At 44.9% G+C, this 22,505-nt stretch overlaps 1 protein-coding gene across 1 annotated transcript; it reads left to right on the top strand.

Annotated features, from left to right (window-relative positions):
- Positions 1–16,773: 16,773 nt before the first annotated feature.
- Positions 16,774–22,222, top strand: TMEM271 (transmembrane protein 271). Its single transcript, XM_033084938.1, has one exon. It carries the CDS (start codon positions 16,791–16,793, stop codon positions 17,886–17,888), a length of 1,098 nt encoding a protein of 365 aa, XP_032940829.1. The 5' UTR covers positions 16,774–16,790; the 3' UTR covers positions 17,889–22,222.
- Positions 22,223–22,505: the final 283 nt, after the last annotated feature.

Here is a 22,505-nt window from a genome sequence, read left to right on the forward strand (position 1 = left end):
AAGAGAATTAAAACTTGGCAAGTTACAGGTTTCACTGGTGTATTTCAATGATTTTCCTTGCTGGTCCTCAAAATTCATTATCTTTGAAAAGCCTTTGCCAAAGAATAAAAATAATTGGTCTAACTCTTTTATCTCTGCAGCCGTCTTTTTAAATTATGAGTAAACACAGTTGTCTTGTCTTTTCTCTGATTGAGCCATCTGACTGTCAAGTCCTTATCTTATTTCACAAACTCCTCTCATTTTCACAGCACCCCTCTGTGCTCCTCTCTGCAGTGAGCAGGAACCTGAGAGCTGCTCTGAGGGTTGTCCTATGGCAGGTTTGCTTGTTTCACTCTTTGCTGTCCCTTCAGTGGACCCTGATTTTCCTTTCACCTCCTGGGCAGTAACATCATGGTTTCGCCCTTATTTCTCTTCTGGAAGTGCACCCACAGGCACAGATCCTTACTATTGCCTACATTTCCCGTTTCCTGGGCCTGATCTGAAGGCTACTGCTATTTGTCTTCCCCTCCTTCAAGACTCCATCTGTTTTTGCATATATTATCAAAAGTAGGGCAGAACGGGAAATGGAGGAGGACTTCCACATTTTTCTAATAGTCCCCAAATGGAAAAACAAAAAATGAACACTATCTGCAGCTGAGAGTCCAGGATAGCCATCAAATTGTTTTTCCACTACTGACCCTGCTGCACCATGTCCAGACCCACAATTCTCTCTGACCAGCACCAGCTTCTGAGTTTCATGAGCTTTATGGGACTGGAAAATCAGAACTAGCAACAGCTTATTCTGAATATAAATGAGTGGACAAGCACAGAATCCAGGCACCTTATCTTTCCACATGTAGAAATTCAGTCTTCCAGCACCTCTTGTTCACTATTAAATACTAAATTAGGTGTCTGTCACTTTCAGCGGCAACATTTCTTGCCTAAACAGTCTGGTTTTCCCTACTTCATCTCCCCTCTTCATCCTTAACTTCCCTTAGTGTAATTTTTTTCCTCTTTTTCTTACATCCCTTATTTCAGGGTTATACTTCTTATTTCAGTTCCTAATCCCATGTGTATGCCTCACTGAAAACAAAATCTGAGACTGAACAGGTACATCACTCATGCAGATGCCTTTGCCTGGCCACTGCCCAGCATTGTAGCTGTGTACTGGTGCTCCCCAGACTGTGACATAAGTGATACTGTCCAGGCAAAAAAATTCTGGCAGTATTCCTGAATATTTTTTGTGGCCTCCGAATGGGCAGAATACTCCCTGCAAGTGAAGCACATTCATCAGTCAGAGGGTGTAACAGTAACTGGCATGATGGTGCCCATGTGAATGAGTAAAACAGAATTTTTAAAAAGTGAGCTTCACAGAGTCACTGTGAAGTATATCCTTTCACTGAAAGGGAAATAAAACTGAAAATGTTTTTGAGGAATGCCTACTCTGATCTATAGAGTTCTTTGTCCATCCCAACTTTTGAGGAGAGGCAGCTCAGGAGATGTCACCACTCTGTACATCATAAGTACAGCAGCAGGAAGTCTTTTGCAGCACAGAGAGAGCAAGTGTTAGGTTTTGACATTTGTGTGACTGTGAGATTTCATCTTACAGAAATAGTGACACATCTGTAGAGCCTGTCGATGCTAAACGCTTACAAATGGGCAGAGTAGGAGACAAACAACAGAGAAAATATGCTATCTCTTTTATAAACTCCATCTCCATTGCTGGAGTTCACTGGAGAGGAACAAGCACATAGAACATGAGCTATTTAATAAACCACCACAGAGATCTCCCCACCAGGGAACAGAGCAAGGAAAGATACACACACAAAACAGATATTAGCCCTGTTCTTTGCTCACGGCAAATATCTGATGCTGCGATAATGGACACACTAACAGGACAGAAATGGACATCCTGCTGCGGAAAACAACACTAGTATCAAGAACTGCACCCAAGCAAAACCATCAGCAGCCCAAAAGCTACCCTATAAACTTTTTGAGAGGTGAAAAAGAAAATACATACATAAGCAGCCTCAATTTGCCCTGTGGAGCTCATAGGCTTCCCTGCAGTGTTCTTCACCCACACACAGATGCTGCATCTCTAGCTGTCTCTGAACTGCATTAGTGGGATGGGAACAAGGCACCAACCAATGGGAGGCTACTATCCAAGCCTGCTGGTAGTTTTGCTGGCCAGTTATTGTGCCACCTTCATCAGTGCTACAGATCACTGGTAGCTGCTCTCTTTGTGTGCTGCTAATGACATGACTTGTTTCCTTAACTCCCCTTCCTCTCTCCCCGAAGTTACCTGGGTGGACACACACCACTTCCGCATGTGTTGCAGCACTGACCCAAGCAGAATGTGAGTGTTTGCCAGGTGCATAACACCAACAGAGGAATCTGTTGTCTTCTCCTTGATGGAATTGGGAGCACAGAGAGTCCATTCCAGCAGCTCTGTTTGTTGTGATCCACAAACACTTCACTCTTAGGAAGCCCAGACTTGGATGTACTGACACCAGAGGTCTTCTTAGCCCGTCTGGAGACTGGGAGCAGTGATCACTGCAAGCTCCTTCCTCTTCTACCTGCTGAAGTTCTGGGGACTTTCTGCCAGCATGAAGGCGCATGTCCAATAAATTCTGCAACAAATTCCATGCATGGAGCCTCAGATTAGCTCCCCTGTTGAACATGAATGTCTCTAAAGCATTTAGGGAGTCCCACCTTGTGCCCCTTTAGTGCTGCTTAGTATCATTCATGAACATGGTCTGGTTCAGGTTCTCCTCATATGAATGGGCTCTGTTAAATCCTTTCACCTTCTGCCTGTGCAAGCACATTCATACTTCATGCACCAACACTAAATGCCACCAAAGCAAATTAAAACAATAAATATGGTATGATGAAAAGGCTAATTTCAATACTTCAATTAGAGTGTATTATGTTAATCTTGTGCATGGTGTTAATCTTGAGTCTTCCTTTTTGAAACCTTTTTTCCTCTCCGCTACTTCAAGTGCGCAATGTCCGTAACACAGCCACAGGAGAAATTACTTGACTTTTTCAGACTGCATTGCTAATGAGAAAATTGTTTGGGTTTATTGCAACTTGATGTATATAAATATTCACTGCAGGATAAAACTCTTGAAAAAATGTCTCATTTTCAAAGTGTCCTGGAACGCAGCAGGGAGCAACAAACAAATTAATTCATAAAAAAATTCGCATTGGGAAAATATTTTTTCCATCAATCCCACTGTAAGATTATTATTGGTAGTAGTAGTAGTAGTATTAGTATTATTAGTATTATTAGTATTATTATTTTAAAACATAAATCCAAACCATACAAGCATTCCCATTTTAATTCCAAGGGAGATAAGGCACAGAAATAATAACAAACATAGACAAACCTCTTTCCCAACATAAAAGGATGGTTCCTGTAATCAGAGTTTTGGAAGGGGAAGGAGAAGGGGAAGGGAAAGGGAAATGGAAAAGGAAAGGGAATGTTCCACGTATCCAGCAGACCTATAGAAATTAAGTACGTCCAGAGTCCTGGCAGATGGATCCAAGGAGACTGAATCAGGTTTAGAAGTTTTCACTGAAAAAGACACAGAGGTGACTCTGAGCAACTGACCAAATAGACCCAGGAGCCAAAGCACAATGAAACGCATCATGGAATGAAGAGGATAACAAAGAAGAAAACGCAAAGATACATATAGTTTTAGCTCTGTACAGTGGCAAAGACTGAATACACTCATATCATGAAGGTTTTACCAGTTAAAATTCGTAAGGATCCATCCTAGTATATTTCAATACACTCTAAATCTGAACTTTAGTTCATGCATTAGATATTTTTAGTATTTTTTGTAACTTTTAGAAAGTGGGAATGACACCATGCACAAATCAGCAGCTTGGCCCCTGAGATCTGGATGCACAAGCAATATGGCTCTGTTCACAGAGCATTCTGCACGACTGCAGTCCCTAAAAGCTTCACAGGGATTTTGAAACTCTCTCACTGGAAGTAGCAAAGTGGTGGATTTGGCAAACAGAGTGTGCATGATGTTTAGCAAGTCTAAAAATGTATGGCAATGCACTTGAACAAAAATAGCTCAAACTTTTACGTAAGCTGATGTTCTGCAAGTGAACTTTTATGTGCCATCAAGGGAAAGCCCTCTGAGTCACCACACGTAACTCAACAATGTCAGATGCCCTGAAGCAGGTGAAGCAGCTACAGTGCGCACATGTGCTGCAAAGCACGCCATCAAAATGATCTTAGGGAGCTGTGTATTTTCCTCTTTGTGTAACAAACAGGAGTCTGGGGCCAATGCTTAGAGACAGTTGCCCATACAGTTTTTCCCTTCATAGACCAAATGGAACTTTTCCAGAAGAACCTGGAACAGCAATTAGAGGCTGTTTGTCCCAGTCTAGCTTTTCAGCTCTTCACGTGGAGACACAATGCATTGAAAATGGCAATAAGCTCAGGCTCAGCCATTACTCTGCTCCAAATTTTGTTGCTTTCAGGCTGTCTTAAAAAACATGGAAGGGAGTGGGGAGGGAAGGGATTGCATTTTTCCCCATCTTTTCTGAAAGCCCATATAAGATGGGGAAAGGGGTGAGGCTGTGAAAATGCAGTGTACCTTGTGGGTTCCCTGTTCTGACATTGAGCAGTTCCTCAGGTGTAGACTTTTTGCTGCCCTTCAGTGCCCTGTCTTCCAAGGCTGAGCTCTATAGCAGATTAAATGAACAGGTAGGGAGGATTCAGATCTTTAAAATTCACACTTAAGTACTACACCAGAGGCAAAATCTTGTGCCCTCCCTCACTGTTTCCAGAAGATGCTATGATAAGCACCTTTTGAAGTTTCCCAGATGATGGGCGATCCCAAAGACCTGAGGATGAACATAGTCAGGAGAATTCATCTTTCATCTGCATCAGGGCAATAGCAGAGCAGAGACTTTTCATTTCTTGAAATATCACCAAAAAGTACAGCAGTGTGTCAGCCTCTCAGAACAGCAGGCTAAAGAGGCACCTCAGCAGGAACAGCTCTACCTGAACGACCTACAGCAGACACTTGCCAGTCTGTTATTGGGCAATTTTAATAACAATGTTTCTATACGTTGTGCTCCCCAGGAACGTATCAAGACAGACAGAAAGATTTACCTCAAACCAGTAGCTACTAATCTTGCCAGTAGATATATGACAACTCATTTCTTCAATGGGGCAGGTTTTGCCACTTACAGTATGAATCCCAGTATCTCTTTGAGCCACCTCTCCAGAGGGAGATTTCAGCAGATTGGTATCAATACATCTTCTGGCAGCCCGCCTGACTTTCAGACTCCAAGCCATGCCAAGGACGAGGTCAGCATGGAAACTGACCCCCCTTCCCACCGTTGCATGGACCCTTTCAGGCCAGGTAAAGGTGTACCAAATGCTGTGATTAAATAATTTCTCTCCCCAAATTTTCCATGAGTTGTTTATCAACAAGTCTAAGCTAAATGCCTTTCAAATCTATGACAACAAAACAATCTCCTTACGCATGTAGATGCACATATCTCTGCCCTAATACATGTACCCACATCCGCACAGAGGCTAATTCTGTTTGTAGTTCAGCATTTTTGATTAAAATTTGCAGGAGGTAACACTGCTACTGACATTGCCAAGTGACAGGATTTTCTGGCTTTCTGTGTTGGCACTGCACTTGCAGACATCAAGGTTCTGCACAATCCTGACTTTAGAAAGGATACAACTTCAAGAAGAATAGGCCAGAACCAAGGTTGTTTGAAAACCCCACGCCATAAAATCAATATTTAACACATTGGACTTCCTAGTGAGTCTTCAGAGACAAGTGTCTGACATTTCAGTTGTCCTGGGTCAACATTAATTGCACATAACTTCTCATCTGCATTTACTGCCATGTTTCCACAATTAAATTATAAAAACTAAATGAAATCTCTGAGTTTCATAGCTAAATCTGCATGCTAAGTTAATTAACACTGTAATGGAAACCATAAAAAAACTCAGGCCTGTCTGATCCAAGGCCTATTTAAATAAGTGACAGCTTGATTACAATCTGAAGCAAATTAATAACCACGCAGCTTTAAAAAATGGGGTAGTGTTGAACTGTTTCATAGATGTCAAGAAACTGTTTTGCATGAAGGCCAGCAAAGAGACCTCTTTCTGCCAATGTCAGCATCTACTTTTTGTGTGCCCTCTGTTTTCAATCAACAGGACACAGGGCAGACCTTGCAACCTACACGAGCAGTCTCGCTGTTTCCAACTGGTCATTAAGAGGTAAAATGCTAAGAAATGTGTCAGCCAGCATCTGGGGCACCAAGAGTCACACGATGGGCTGAGCTGCAAAGGAAGATGCCAATTTCACTTCATGGGAGGAGCAGGATGCTGGGCACCATAGAGTGCCACGTAACACCACAGTGTGCTCCTCACACATAAGTTGCATCATCCTGCTACTGCCAAACTGCATTTATCTTTCGATCAACCAGCTGTTCTTTATAACTTCATAATGCATGACATTTCACTTTCCAGCAAGAGCAACAAAAGCAACAAAATTAATATTAAAAGGAATAAATAGGGAGAGGCAGACTTCAAAAAGAATAAAAGCCAAAATGTTGGCTCCACGGTTAAATCAGAAAGGTGAAGGTTTATTCACTATGTGTGGCACATGGGTCTTTGTCAAACATAGCACATACTCATCTAACCAGCTTTGGCAAGGTTAAGAGCTGTAAAATAGACACTGAGATGCTGTCATGATCAGCAGCTCCCAGAAGCATCATGTGAAAAGCACCAATGATGCACTATAAGGATCCTGCACTCAGAGTCCTACAAGCTCGAGTTAATTATGCAGACAACTGAACAACAAATTATTGGATTCAAAGGAATAGTACTGAAAGGAAAAAGTGTACACCTGGAATATGGATGAGTTTGTATAACCTGAACCTGTAAATGTGTATTTGTTAGTCATAAGCCAGCTTCAAAATACAGCAGAAGTGTTGCAAAGCTTAATATGGTTAATTGAAGTTAATTATACCTAATTATGTATGTAACATATTGCACAGAGTTATCTCAAAACAAGTATGTTTAATAACTACAAACAGCACATATAATAGGGAACACTATTATGGAGTTTTAAAGAAAAAACATAATACATATTCTCGAAAGCAAAAGCAGAGAATGGCAACAATTGAAGAGCAACAACTGCTCACACCTTCCTTCTGAGAGTATCTGTGAGAGGCTGCCCTGGACTCCCTTCTCTCCCCACACTCACTTGCTGAAAGAAGCCCACCACCTTCCTCCTTCCAGCCCTGCCCTATGGAGAGCACACGGGTCTGACCACCCAGTTGTGCCCACCGGCACAAACCCACATCGCAGACTGGCACTCTGGGCTCTGCAGTCCCCACAGCCTAGCACAAGATATCGCTGCCAGGTCATGTGGACAAAGAGGCCAACAAACACTATCCTGTCTCTTTCAGACCCAGCTCCAGCTCAGGGTCACCAGAGGAGATGCAACTGATGTCTCACAAAATGTCTCACAAATCCACTGCCTGATGTCCTGCATCAGAAAAAACTGTATTTGGGCGCAGCCACCTCGACTGGGACTGCCAAGGAAGCAGACTTAGAGCTGTTGGGATGAGCTTCAGAGAAGGGAAAATGTAATCCATCAAATCCATCACCAGATGCATTGTTTACAAAATTGTAATGGTGGGATACAGCACAGGCTTCTGATTTAGTAAGACCCTTATGAGGTGAAAGGGGAATCAGACCACAGTAAAGAGTTGGAAGCAGTTGAGTCCTTGCAGGATTTTCATCCCACCTTGCTAGGCCTTGAGAGTTTGCTCAAGACAAAATTAGTTCAACATGTCCCCAGGAAGAGATGGTAAGGGCCAGAAAATACTTCAGACCCCCTCACAGAGGCCTGTAGCAATCTAGCACCAACATATTCTGTATTTAAGTGTTCACTCACTGTGACTCCTACAGGAAATGGGTTTCATGCACCTAAAACCATTATTTCTCCTCCAAAGCAAAGTTGAAGTACATGATGGATTCATATCAATCAGTTTTCCCTAGCTGTCAGCTACCAGACTTCAGCTGAGTTTTTCCTGGCCAAGGAAAAAAATTACCTATGCAGCACTTCATCTTTGAAACCTGCAACTTTGTCCAAGGTTTTTTGTCATCAGAGAAGACCACTGCCTACCAGATGATGGAAAGGATAACCCACTTACAGACCTACAATGAAGACTGTAGGATCCAATCTAGGGAAAGAAGTGTAATTCTCTGACGTAGCAACTGAAGAAAAAATTTCCTTAACAACTGAATGAGGAATTTAAAGAGTGAATAGGCAGGAATGAAGAGATCCAGAAACAGAAATTAAGTTCTAAGTGCAGTGGTACGTTCTTTCATGCTTTTGAAAATGAATGCAAGAAGGAAAAGTCTGAAATCACAGCTGTCATGGGAAGACCTTAAAAATCTGTATGCATCAACAGCAGATGAGAAGATTAGGCATGCCAAGCATCCTTTACAGCATTCCTGAGTATGTAAAAGAATCCCTGACAAACGCACCTCAAACTCTAATAAGAATATGCAGCCACAACAGAGGAAAAGAAAGAAAAGGAGAATGTGGCTGAAGATATATAGGACAGCATAGATCTTTAACTTTGGTCAATGCTCAGAGCAGAAAACATACAATGAACAAAGACTTCCTCTAGAGGAGTGGTGTACTCCCATTAGAGGTGAGGTACTGCTTGTACCTAGATAATGAAAAGGAGAATTAAGCAGAAGGAGCTGTGATGGTCAAGAAGAAAGGAGTAGCAAACCAAACATGAGAAAGGGCAAAGAGAGGCTCTATGAGGAGACAAACAATACAGAATAGGCAGAAAATTATAACCAAGAGAGCTGGAAATCAACCTCCAAACCAGAGAGGGGCAGATTTACATAACAAAGGACTCTGGGGAAAAAAAAACCCCTGTCATCTGAAGAAAAAGAATAAGGTTCTTTGAGTAGCAGGAGGCACAACAATGTTTTCAACAGAGTGGGAGTTTGAAGTATCAGAAAGGAAAAAATTGAATGACCTTAAGGTAATAACAGAAATGTGGGGGGAAACAGTCAAATAAGAGGAAAGGTCATCAATGCCCCCAACTGGCAGTTCCCAGCTGGGTGGAGGACAAAGAATGAGGTACACTGAGTACAAGTATAGCCTCCTATGGGAAAGACCTGGGTAAGAAGCAATCAAAATTCTAAGATAATTGGGTAAGGACATTCCACTAGAAATGACAAAACTGTAATATCACCATTCTAGGCCTTGGTAAGACCATGAAAGATACAGCATACTGTTCTAGTTATGTGCTTAGAGTTGAAGTCAAACTGAAGAGTATGAAGAGTTTTTTAAACAAAAGGGAAAAAGAAAAAAGAACAAGAAAACAATATCTGGCCTGTTTAGCAAAATGAAATCTCAGAGGGAGTATGTTTGCTGTCTATAAATACATCCAGAGAGTAAACATCGGAGAAGGAGAAGAGCCATTTAAGTTAAAGGACAATGTTGGCACAGAACAAATGTGTACAAGCTGACCATAAAATACACTTAGCACTGAGACAGGCAGTTTCTAACCACCAGAGCTGTTAGGATCAGCACAGTCTTCCAACAGGCAGGAAAAGAATTGTAGACAAAAGTGGGAGCAGTCCATGGGTGCCATGACGGGGACATGATGTGTGCAAGACCAGCAGCCTTACAGGCTGTCTTATGAAATCCTTTGTGTCTCAGCATTTGCTAACAATTTCCACCCTTTTTTAACCCTAAAATATTTCCAGTGGTGCTGCAGCCTTCAATACAGTGAGTTTATGTCCCCTGACAAAAGTTTCCCCTTACCAGCCCTTTCAAAGCAGTCTGCCAATGTCCCAAGAAATCAAGAAATGTCCAGTGCTACCATGTGGTGTCCAGGGAGAGTCAACTTCCCCCAGCAGCTGCTGCTATGGGCAAAAAGGACAGTGCGTCTGCTTTTCCATCAGTTGCACAGCTTCACTGCCCACTGCTCACCAGCCCACATCTACAAGTGTTCTCAGCTGGCATGGAAAAGGATGCACTGTGATGGGGATCACTTGCAACTACAAGCCTGGGAAAGACTGGCAAGCAGCTGAGAGAAGGACTGAGACCTCTGGGAGAAACAAGCTGTGGCAGGCAGCTAGCACAGCAGTTTTGTAACCAAGCCACAGCAGAAACCACAGCTCGACCACAAAAGAAAGAATCTGCAGGCATCATTCAGGCAGCAGCCACACTGAGCCCTCAAGCAGCAGGGAGGTACTTCCTAGGCTATAGATGTGTGTAGATTACACAGAGGCAGACTCACCCTGCTCTCCACATTCAAGAGTCAGCCAGATTATTCCTTCTCCCAACACACAGCCAAAGAAGAAATCACGATGCAAGTGAGCTACACCTTCCTAGTGCATGACTTTTCAAGGCAGCCCCAGGCAGAATGATTTCCCTATTATTCTGATTGAAGAAGATCCTAATGTACACTTTCCTAGCATCACAAGTCCCGCTGGTGGGGACCTTCTCTCCCCCTCCACTCCTGCCTTGAAATCTCTTTCTGCAGAAAATTCAAGGCTGTTTAGTTTAAAAAAGAAGCACCCCAACAGGCAACAAAGTTTAGTAGGGCACTCCCTAGAAGGTGAGTCCCTCCTTCAAGAGCAAACAGTTATTGAATGAAATGCAATTTAGCTGCACAGAAATACAAAGTACAGCATCTTCTGAAGAGAGTCTCCATAATCCCAGTACCTAAATTTTGGACCTGTGCAGGTGAGACTGACAAGACTTGAATAAGTGAACAGCATCTGATCCATCTCAGTTCACCTCATGCACACACAATCCTTCCTCCCTTCAGATGCAAACAGGTTCCTTGTCCCCACAGACAGGAGAGTACAGTGTCAAAATACAGGACACAGAGTTAAGTTACCCTTTTCCCCAAAATTAGGAAGCTAGCTTCCCTTCCCCTAAACCTGGAATAAACCCTGTTGTGCTGATTTTGGCCTGGATAGAGTTAATTTGCATCACAGTGTCAAATATGGGGCTATGTTTCAGATTTGTCCTGAACACAGGGTTGATGATATAGAGATATTTTTGTTATTGCTGAGCAGGGTTTACACGAGGCCAAGGCCTTTTCTGCTTTTCATACAGCCAAGCTGGAGAGGAAGGTGGGGGTGCCTGGGAGGTCTGGAGGAGACACAGCCAAGACAGGTCACCCACACTGAGCAAAGGGGTATTTCAGACCATTTTACATCATGCTCGATATTTAAAGTGGGGGGAAGAAGGAGGAAGAGTAGGATACATCTGGAGTGATGGTGTTTATTTTCCCAAGTCACCATCAAGTGTGATGGGGCCCTGTTGTCCTGGAGATGGCTGAACACCTGTCTGCTGATGGGTAGAGGTTAATTGATTCCTTATTTTTCTTTACTTGTGTGTGCAGCTTTTCCTTCCCCCATTAAATCGTCTTTATATCAAAAAACCCACAAGTTTTCTACCTTTTGCCCTTCCAGTTCTCTCCCCAGTCTCGATGGTGGCAGAGTGAGACAGTGACTGCATGGTCCTTGGTAGCTGGCTGCGGTTAAGCTACAAAATCATACAGACCTTTCAAGCTTCTTAATACCTTTATAAGCACACTCATTGTTCTGCAGAAAACAAATCACAGATGTATGATTGCTGCTCAGGTCTATGCTGAAGGCCTAACTAGAAACTAAGGGATTTGTCAGTTTGTACAGCTCTGATTTCAAAGATATGAGAATATATCAAATATGCAGACTGAACTGAAAGACTAAACAGAAACACACTTCAAAGTAATCTGAGAGCCCAAAGAGAAGGACTTTAGGACCCTTTTCAGCTGGCAAAGTGTTCAACAATCTTTCATGATCAATTTAACACCTTCCTAGAACCTACACAATAAAACACCACCCAGGTCCCACCATTAGAACAGTAGCTAGGAAACTATTAGTTTCCCAAAAATTTCCTATAATTTAACAATTTTGTGACCTAAGTAAGAAAGTCCTTGTTTAAGTAATGTATCAAATACTATCAAATAGTCCCAAGCAACCCAGTCCAGCTCCAGAGATGCACCTGCTTTGAGCAGGTCTGACTAATTATCTCTTATGCTCCCTTCCAACCTAAATTACATCATGATCTTAGAGTGCTACTACCTTGTCGTTCTTCCCTTATTCCAAAACTGCTAGCACTAACAGCTGCCAGGAAAGCCTTACATATTCAGCTTCTAGCACAGGCTTTGCTTTCTCTATTTTAAATCTTTACATTTTCTTCCCAACCTCTCCACTCCCTATTAGAAATGTCAGTCACTGAAGCAGCATTTGCACGTTTTTTCATCAGTGCCCAGAGACCAGTTAGGTCCAGACTTGTAGACTTATGCAGGTCCTTTTCCAGCATGTGTTCTCCATAAATTCCCTGCAGAGATGAGTCTTTCCCATAAAATACTGTGAAAATGAGAGAACAGCAGGCCTCAAGCACACAGAAATATGCTTGTGGACCTTGTAAATGGAAAAGAATATAAAACCAAAAAGAAATACGATGGATTTCATCTTCAGAGTTTCAAATTTCTAATTTTTAATGTATTCTTAGTAACTGCATGTAGAGCAATTTTTGCAAAGTGAGTTTGCAGTCCAAAATGTACCCTATGGAAACAGGGCAGGAAAAAAAAAAAAAAAAAAAAAAAAAAAAAAAAGAAAAAAAAGGGAAATAGTAGGAAACAGGTTACACAGCCATCATGACTGAATAGTCAAAGCTATGACAACCATTTATCAAACTGGCACAGAAATAACAACACATATATCTTACCATAAACACAGTGTGGGAGAAGAGGCAGACAATAAAACAACGCAATGCTTTGCAGTTTGGTGGCATAAGATGAAGATCTCCATCTATTTTAGCTTCAAGCCTAGAGTGCAAATAATTAACAGCTCTGTTGTCCTTAGTGCCACTGACTCACCACAAAAAGTTAAGAGGCTGATATGCACGTTACTGAAAATGTCCAGTTCTGTGCACAGTAAGCAAAGCAAGCCCACACTGTTGGTCATGGCAGTGGCTACTCCCAACAAGGCACCCAGCCCAACAAGCCCCCTCAGCTTCCCTGTGAGCAAACAAGATTTTGAACCAAAGATCTTCCACCCCTCTTTGGAAACAGGAACTGGCCATAAATGACTACCACTGCAACACACAGAAAGCCCAAACAATGATTGTGAAGAGACTGTTGGGAATGTATCTTCCAGGCTGGTGTTGTCCTACAAAACCTTATACAACTGCTCCAAAGCTCACCAGAATAACTCTTGAAAACAACTTATAAATTTTGGAATGACTAACAAAGCTTATGACAAAACAGCTCTCAGCGATTCAAAACTACCTACAGTAATTAATTTAGGTGATAGACTGATGTGGCCAAGTGGCTTGCAGTTCTCCCATCTTTCGTTGTACACAGACACTCTTTTTTTTTTTTCAGCAGGCAGACCAGGCTGAGGAATTAGACACACATAGATTAGCTATCAACATGCAAATGGGCATCCTAATCATACCAGAAGGGACCACTATCTAGGGCTGAGGTGATCAGCATTACCCTTTGGGGTCTAGAGAACTCACCAGTGACCTTTATTTGCATAGGTAGGTCAGTCCATTTTTTTACAGTAAAGCCAATTCAGTCACCAACCAATTATTCAGTATAGGTATATAGATGTTTTATAGAGCCTTATGTCTGTTATTATTAATGTAACAACATCATTACAACATTTTTAGACCTACTATCCAAAGAAGCTGACCTCCAATGTGCAATATATGCATATATGATCATACTCTGTGTGTGTGTGTGTATGTGTATGTGTATGTGTGTATACATTGTGTGTGTTTTGAAAGTATCCTGTTACCGAAAATGTGTCACAGTGCAAAGCTGTAAATAATCTGGTGAAAAACTGGGCTAATTCGGAGTGGCAGCAAAACACAGGAAGTTTATGAATAATAAGTAACATGTGGTGAAACAAGTTGGCAGTGAAACTTCTGGCTTTGCATAATGAACGCCGTGCTCGGAAGACAAAGAGGCGTTTTGGGGAGAAGCAAGCAAGATCTGGAAAAGGTTAACAGTAGCAAGCTGCTCCAAGGGAGGACTGAAAAGCTATAGCAGTTGTTAATTACATGATTAACATTGTGTGTTAGCCTGGCCTCTCACAACGCACAGCTTTGTGGGATGCAATCAAAGATCAGTCTTCTATCACAAACACAGGGAAGAAAAAGTCCTTTCCTTAGAAGATGACATTCAAGATCAGGAAGACTGAACACCTGAAACAGCTGTAGGAACACCTGAAGAACCATGCTGGAGAAGCCTTGCTGCCCACTTCTGGCAGTTGCCAAAACAAGAAGGAAAGAAACATCAAGAAACGCTTTGTACAAAAAAGGAACAGCTTGCCACCAATGAAAGGTTTGCTTTTTCTACTCTAAGCATTGTAAGTTAAAGATTGATTAATAAATTGATGCATAAAGGCTTAGAACTTTTCTTAGGTTTGTATTTATTTAGTATTAAATTAATGTTTTTACCATTCACAATAAATAGTTCATTTTATAAGATCTTGACAATCAAGTTATATACATCACACTTTCCCTGCCCATGTAAAATTCATGTTGTGTGTCAAGGAGCAAGGCACTTTGCCCATTTTACATATATTTAGTTCATTAAGTGTTTACTTCCCACTCACTATATCTCCTCACCCTCCACACAGAGTGTGTCTACCAGGGTCCTCTGGATTAACAGCTGGATTGAGAGTTAATAGGTGCTTTCTGAAGCCATATTTTGATGCTCAACAGAGATCTCAGGAGGTAGGTGCTATATTTTATAAAATCCTGTGTGTCTTCTATGCATTCACTTTTTAAGAGTGATGAGGTGAGTTCTTTTTCAGAACCTGAAGATCTTCCCCAGCAGTCCAGTAACTCACCACAAACAGAGCCAAAGTCACAGGTCCTATAGCAAAATCTTCACACGGACACAGGTCAGCAGGCCAACACACTCAGTCCTCAAGGTAAGAGATAGCCTGGGAAAAGAAAGCTGAGGATGACTGGGATGACATACCCAGCCACCCCTCTCTGGAGGGGCGCAAGTGGGCTGGTCAGAACTTTTGTGTTTTCTCACGTGCTCAGTGCTCCATGGACCCTTTGGGAACAGGAGAGAGAGAGAGCAAAATTCCCTTGACTGTGTGGTCCTACGGGGCAGGATGGCACATCCCTTCGATACTTTTTGATACTGAGCCAATGATGCTTCTGGACTGTGCCAGCGAGAGCCGGGCTCCAGGCAGGATAGCCTCCCACCACGTGTCCCTGGGGGGACCTCTGCCCCAGGCAGGGCCCAGAAACTTCTCTCCGGGAGGAGCAGCTGCTGCACAAGAGACTGTGCCCATCTGCCCGAGATTACATCTGGTGCTATTGCTCCTCAGCGAGGTGCTAAGAGGGCCTACCCCGACGGGACAGAGGGAGCAAGGTCGCATCTCTGCAGAAAGCTGAACACCGGATAACGCCACACACACCCCTCCTGCCACCAACAGGTGCACTTGCGCTGCAGGAAGAGAAAACGATTTGGAAAACTGCTTTCTCTCTCTCGCTTGCTCCCCTGAATGCTAATCAGCGGCGCCGGCTAAAAATACCCAGCAAGGCTGGCGTGCGCACGGCAGATAGGGAAAATGGGGGAGCTGAAAGGCTACAGCTTCCCGGAAGAAACAGGGACTGGCGAGGAAGAGCCTTCCTGAAGAGCCCCTTGCCGGTCTTGCCCGCTTCGAGGCAGAGGTTCCAACGTTTCTTTCAGAAGGCCACTGCAGGTGCTCCCCGAGGAGTCACCGGGCCACACTCTACCAGGGCAGCTGGCAGCACCACCCCCAAACCGGCTTCCACCCCCGGCGCTGCGGGCGATCCCGGACGGGGCGTCCCGAGGGTGCTGCAGTGGCCATTCGTCCCTCGAGCTCCGTCGCCCACGGGGTGCAATGCCACAGGGGTTCGCCTTGTTCACAGGCGGTGCACCTCGCAAGGAGGGCTGCTGAGGACCGCCGCCCCCGCGGGCACGGAGGAGCCGTGCGGGCAGCCCGGCGTGGGGGGCTCGGTTCGGTCCGCTCTCGGGCTGCATCAGAGCCGCCGACACACCGCAACGCGGTCACAGCGATGCACGGAGGCTCGCCGGCCTCCTGGCGAGCGCAAGAGCTCAGAAATAAATAAATAAAATTAAGAGAGGGAGAGAAGGCAGGAACACGGAGACAAGCAGCAGCTCTCGGCAACGGAGCCCGCGGGGGTGTTCAAACCCCCGCCACCCCCTGCCCGAGCCGCGCGTCCCGAGCCGCGCTCCGCGGTGCGGGTCCGGCCGGAGGGCGACGTGCGGCCCCCGCGCCCCGCGGGTGGGAGGGAGGGCTGGGCAACTCCGCCGCCCCCGGGCTCGCCGGGGGTCGTACTCTGCCCCCGCCACCCGCGACGGCCCGGTGGGCCGCCCCCTCCGTCCCCCGCCCGCCGCGGCTCCCATCCATAATTAATCGCCTCCCCGCAGCCGCCGCGATAAGAGAGGGCGGGCGGGGACGAGGAGGCGGCGGCGACCGGGAGGCGGTGGGGGGAGCGTTGCGCGCTCGCCGCGCCCGGCTCACTGCGGCCGGCAGCTGCCTGCCGTGCGGAGCGGAGCGGAGCGCAGCCGCCCCGTCGGGGAGCGCCGCGCTCGCATGGCCGCGCCGCGCCGCGCCGCCGCCGCCGCGGGGCCGGGGGGGGCCGCGGGAGGAGGATGAGGCGGACGGCGGGGCGGCGGCGGCGGCGGCGGCGCGGAGGATGAAGTGGAGCGTGCGGGGAGCCTGCGCCGCGCTCTCCAGCTGCCTCCTGCTCGCCTGCGCCCTCAGCGCCGCCGCCGTGGGCCTCAAGTGCTTCTCGCTGGGCTCCGAGCTCAAGGGCGAGCCCTTCCGCCTGGGCACCGCCGCCGGCGCCTTCTACTCGGGGCTGCTGCTGGCCGCCGGCCTCTCGCTGCTCGCCGCTGCACTGCTCTGCTGTCGCCCGCCCGACGAGGCGCCCGTGGCGCCGGCTCCGGCACCGGCCCCGGCACCGGCACCGGCACCGGCCTCTGCTTTGGCCCCGGCCGGGGACCCGGACCCGGCGAGCGGCGGCCTCGGCGGGGCGGAGGCGGCGGCCGCGCCGTCGGGGCCGGTGGAGAAGGCGTCGCCCGGAGGGCGGCAGAACTTCCTGCTTCTGGGGGTGCTGGTGTTCATGCTGGGCGTGCTGAGCGCCTTCGCCGGCGCCGTCATCGACGGCGACACCGTGTCGCTGGTGGAGAGGAAGTACTCGCACTATTGCCTGCTGCAGCCCGGCGGCGCGGCCCGCCCGCGGAGCGGACCCGCGGCCCCCGACGGCACCGCCGCGGCGCTCCGCTGCCAGAAGCTGCGGGACTACCAGCAAGGCTTGGTGCTCTCCACCGTTTTCAACGCGCTGGAGTGCCTCCTGGGCCTGCTCAACCTGCTTCTTGTCAAGAACTACAAGGCCGCGCAGCAGCGCGGACGGAGGCGGCGGCGGCGGCGAGCGGCCCCGGCGGCGGCGGCGGCGGGCGGGCGGCGGCGGCGGCGGAGGGGCGGCGGCGGCGGGCGGCGGGCGCCGCGCCACAGCCAGGGCTCCCTCTTCTCCGGCGGCGAGCCCGAGCTCAGCCCCGGGGACTGCCCCTTCCAGGCCGTCTCCTACATCAACGTGGGCGTCTTCCACGTCTTCGACGAGGCCGGCGTGGAGGTGCACTGCGGCGGACATCCCTCCGTCGAGCTGCCCGGCTACTCGCCCATGGACCCCGAGCTCAACGCCTCCTACCCCTACTGCTACCCTCTGCCCAGCGAGCAACCCCCCGCCTACGAGGAGATCTACCCCGGGGAGCCCTGCGCTCACGGCACCTAGCGCCCACCGCCGCCGGGCCGCCCGGCTCCGACGCCCGGACCGCCCTGAGAGCCGGGAGCGGGCCCGCCGGCGCTTGGCAGCCGCGGGGCTCGGGGACAGCTCTCGCGCCACCGACGGGATGGTCCCGCCGCCGCGGACGCAGTGGGACACGGGCGGCGTGCCGCCGTGCCTCTGGCTCTGCGGAAGTTTCTCCTCCCTCACTCCCTCCCTGCTCTCCCCTTCCTTCCCCCTCTTCCCTCCCCCACGCCGACCCTTCGTCCTCCGGCGGCTGAATTTTCCGAAGGCTGCGCAAGAAACGCCTAAGGGTTGGTTCCTCCCGTCGCCTCTCCTCTGTAGCCAAGTTTAGTTCCCTTCAAGTGATTCATCAGTCTCCAGCTTTAGCAGTCCAGAGTTACCCATTTATGATAACCAGCCAGTGTAAGGAAAAGGTGTCATGAAGCTTCTTTACCTCTCAAAAGAGCTAAATTTCTAAACAACGCAGAGACATTTGTGTCACGTTTACTAGAGGTGTATTGGGGATCTTTAACGTTTACACTACTCCTTGGGAGAATTGAGTTCTGTTTTAAGATTTAGTGAGTTAAAACATTCGTTGGTCTTGTAAGATGCACATTGAGAAAAACCTGCACTTTGAAAAAGAAACAGGAAAAAAATCAACAACGTTTTTGTACACTAACGTGCCTGCTTTTGTTGATAACTTCTTACTGTAAAAGCTTTCAGAAGTCTATAGTGAAAATGTTTGGTAAATTCACTGCAGTTTAAAAATGATGATTAGTTCCTTTACTAAAATAACTGAGATGTTGCTAGGATATGGCAGTTAAAAAGGAAGTCCAAATGTAGTACACATTCCTTTTTGTAAACAGGTTCCGTGTTTTTAATGCGAGGCAGGATTTCTTTTTGTTTTGCACAGGTGAAGGGTATAATTCTATTTTGTACAACTACATGGTTTACTTTGTAAAGAGTTCCATTTTACCTGTTACAATTCATCAATCTGGTAAGCTTGAATATTAAAAGTTTTATTTGAAAAATATATTTATTGTAAACAGCCTTAACTGATGCAGTAGTCACAGTTTTAAAGGATAAAAGAAATATATAAACCATCCTGGAAGACATCTTCCAAATGTGTTTTCAAAACAGTATTTATACTCCTATTTTAAAGCAAGGAATTTTTGTTTGTTTGTTTGTTTGTTTGTTTGTTTGTTTTGTTTGTTTATTTAAAGAAAGGCCAGTCTAATTTCTGAAAAGGGGGAGGGGGGAAGTGATGGGATCGTTAACAATGGGATCGTATGCTGTTAACTCCTTGTGAACTTTGAAGTATTAAAAAGGGTTTCTGCAAAGAGAAAAAGTGCTAAATTCTCCCTTTGGATTCTGCTGTGGAATGCCAGTACCAGATAGTATGAAAAAGTGCTAATTGAAGAGAATCAGATGCAGCATATTTTATTACATCATTTGAGAGCAAACGAAGGCTTGATTTCATGTTGCATGAAGAACCAAAAAGCAACTCGCTCTCCCGGTTGCATATTGGTTCAATACCCCCTCGTCGAGTTAAGGTGTATTGAAATGAAGTATTACAAAATAACCTTTTTGTTAATCCTGTGTTTGGAGCCTGCTGCATAATGCCAGTGTATCAGCTACCCAGGGCTGGGGGGGTGGGAGGAAGGTGGAATAGGAGGGGAGACAGAGTGGAGAGAGGGTTAAGAGTATGCTAAGTTACAGTCCATTTCTGTGGTTCATGGAAAATTATTTTGAACTTTTTAGCTGCAGAGAGGCTGACGTAATTTGCAGCCTCAGAACTGGAGAGAGAGAGATTTGATTCTAAAATATTGAATATCTGCACTGTTGTTTTCCAAAATGTTTTGACTTGCATACTTTGTATAATCTGAAATGCAGAATGCCTGAAAAGTCTTAAAGTCGCAAACTGACGTCTGTGAAGATCACAATTAAAGCTCTAATCTAGAGAAGAGAGTGAAAAGCAGCAGTTGCCAATTTGTCAAGTAGTTCTAAATAGCAGAAATTTAAAATAGATCTCCTTTTGGCCAGCAGATTTCCTGGTGTGGAATGCCAGTCTAAAACATATGCCCTAGCTAAGTCCCATTTTAGTACTGAAGATTGGTTTTATGCTGCCTCTCTGCAGATGCACCTCCTTAACCCCTTATGGAAAAGTGAGAAGTCCTGTAATCTTTGCCTATAATACTGATTTAGTCACGAGACCAATTCCATAGCATACCTTATTGCTCATACAAACAAGATTTTGTAAAACGAGTAACTAAAGCAGGAAGGCTAAATTCTTATGTAGGTCTCCAACTGAATGGGTTTATGAGACAGCATAGTACCTGATACTGAATTAAATGGGAACTTCTAGACTGCAGAGTGATTTGGAAAAACAGACTAACCAGCTAGGTGCCTAAATACAGATGCAGATATGTAATAATAGTTGTTGGTTTTTAAAAAATTGGCTATATACACTGTAGTTCATGGAAGTTGTATCCTGGTTTAACATAAGGAATTGATTTTTTGTCATAAAAAAGAGAGCATTTTACTTAAGATAATTATTTTAGGAATTATGAACTAGATAATTCTGAAACTCTGGATGTTCCAAAGATCAGTGCTCAGGGAAATAAATGGAAAGTCAAGAAAGCTACCTATTATAACCAACTGTTTAAATGTAAACAATTCTAGACTATGGATTTTTAAGATTGTTAAAGTCATAACTTTTTTTTTGTATGTATGTGTGTGCACATGCCTGTGTAAGTGTGTTTGTGTTTTATTTAAGTCTTTTCAGGATGCCATTGAATTAGAAAATTTATTTGTTTCTCAGTTTTAGGCCCCAAATTTCTAGTTTTCTTCATTTGGGCTTTTATCCCTGGAATAGCTTGATTTAGTGGTGGACAGATTGCCAGAATAATGTCCAAGTCAGACTCCCACAGAAGCCAGTAGGCGTTGTTTCATTGACTTCAGTGGATCTGGGCACAAATGATATGTAACACCTACTCCAAATAATCTTCAAAGTAATCTTGATCTTCTGGCATAACAGAATGCAGCAGTGGCATATTATTTCTCAGTTATTTGTGATTTGTATGGATAGTAGTATTAAGGGAGGTCACCTATGGTATTATACATGTTTTTAAAGCAGGAAAAGGAATTGGCAGGCAAATTGACCTAACAAGCCATGTTTTATTAAAGATGGTATATCAGTGTTTCAGGTATTTGGTGACTAACTTTTCTGATAAAACACGAAACACCACACAAATTTATTTCTCAGTGAGAAGAAACTTATAAATACAGGATATGAGATGAAGCTTCACAGGCATGATTGCAGTATTGTGAAGCTGTTTTTAGTAAACCTGAATCATCATTCTATCTTCTGAGCAATAATGTTAGAGTGTATAAACTATACTGTGCCAAAATTGAAAATAGGCTGGTGTGGGAAGCATTGGAGCTTAGGTTAATTACCTGAGAGGACTCCTACTGCCCCTTTATTTCCCATTCTCCATCACAATCCAGGATTGTCAAGGTGAATGCAAACCTGACCAATTAATGTCAATGAAGGGTGATAACTGCAAGGCTTCTGCCTTAAGTAGCAAAACCAGGGAGAACAGAAGAGAAACATGTATGTGCTATGAAATCTTCATTTTGCCTACCTGAAGTAATAACAGGACTTCTTTTTGCCCTATGGCTCGTTGTTTTAATTTGCTTTCAGCTTTACTCACATCTGTTCAAAGGGAGGGAAGACTAGGCTCAATACTACTGCTTTGGTCACAGTGAAGTGCGGATTTAGTAGCAAACTGCTCTCAGCTTTTGTGTCCCTTCTGCAGGTAATAGTGACTAGTCAAGGTCTCAAACTGGAAAATCAAGTCGGCTGTCTTTGATGAGACAGGATTTGCCTTCATGTGGAAAAAATTTATTCCCACCAGCCTATTAGCAATTCACATGAATTTTTTTCACACTCCAACATCCTTGCTTAAATCTTACTTATACTTTGTATTGTAATTGACAGACAGAATATACATGAATCTAAAAACAGGAAAAAAAATTATGTTAGAGGGAAATTGTATTGAAGTAGTACTCAAAGTTTGATTTCACTGTAGGACTTCTTTGGTTCACCAAAAAGTGCTATGGCGGCTGGTATAATTTAGATATATTTCAGACATACTGTTTAATAATCAGAAAAGGTTTCTGAATGTTCACATGAGAATGGCAATCTGTTTCTGCTTTTGGATATAGTATATATGAAAACCTTTTCTTCATTTTGCCATTTAATCCAAGATTGATCCTCAAGAAAATGTCAGTAATTGATCTTGTAACTATAGGATCAATAAAATAAGTTTTAAAGCACAGCATATCGTATAAGAAAAGCCTAATGCTCTTCATTTCATATTCTTTATTGTCTTAGGCGGATGTCTAATAGTACAACTGAAACTACTATTTGATTACCATTTTCATTACAAAAACTTGGTTTACAGAGACTTACAATTGGTACAAGTGGAACCATGATATAAAATTCCAGGTTTTACCATGAAGTTGAATCTGTTTCCATAAGTCAAGTATTTCTCAGTTACAAGATGTTCAAATATTTTAGATAAATTCTGCTGGTAAAAATATGTTGATTTCATATGAAGG

Source organism: Catharus ustulatus, chromosome Z (genome assembly GCF_009819885.2).
Source record: "Catharus ustulatus isolate bCatUst1 chromosome Z, bCatUst1.pri.v2, whole genome shotgun sequence".
Classification (NCBI taxonomy): Eukaryota; Metazoa; Chordata; class Aves; order Passeriformes; family Turdidae; genus Catharus; species Catharus ustulatus.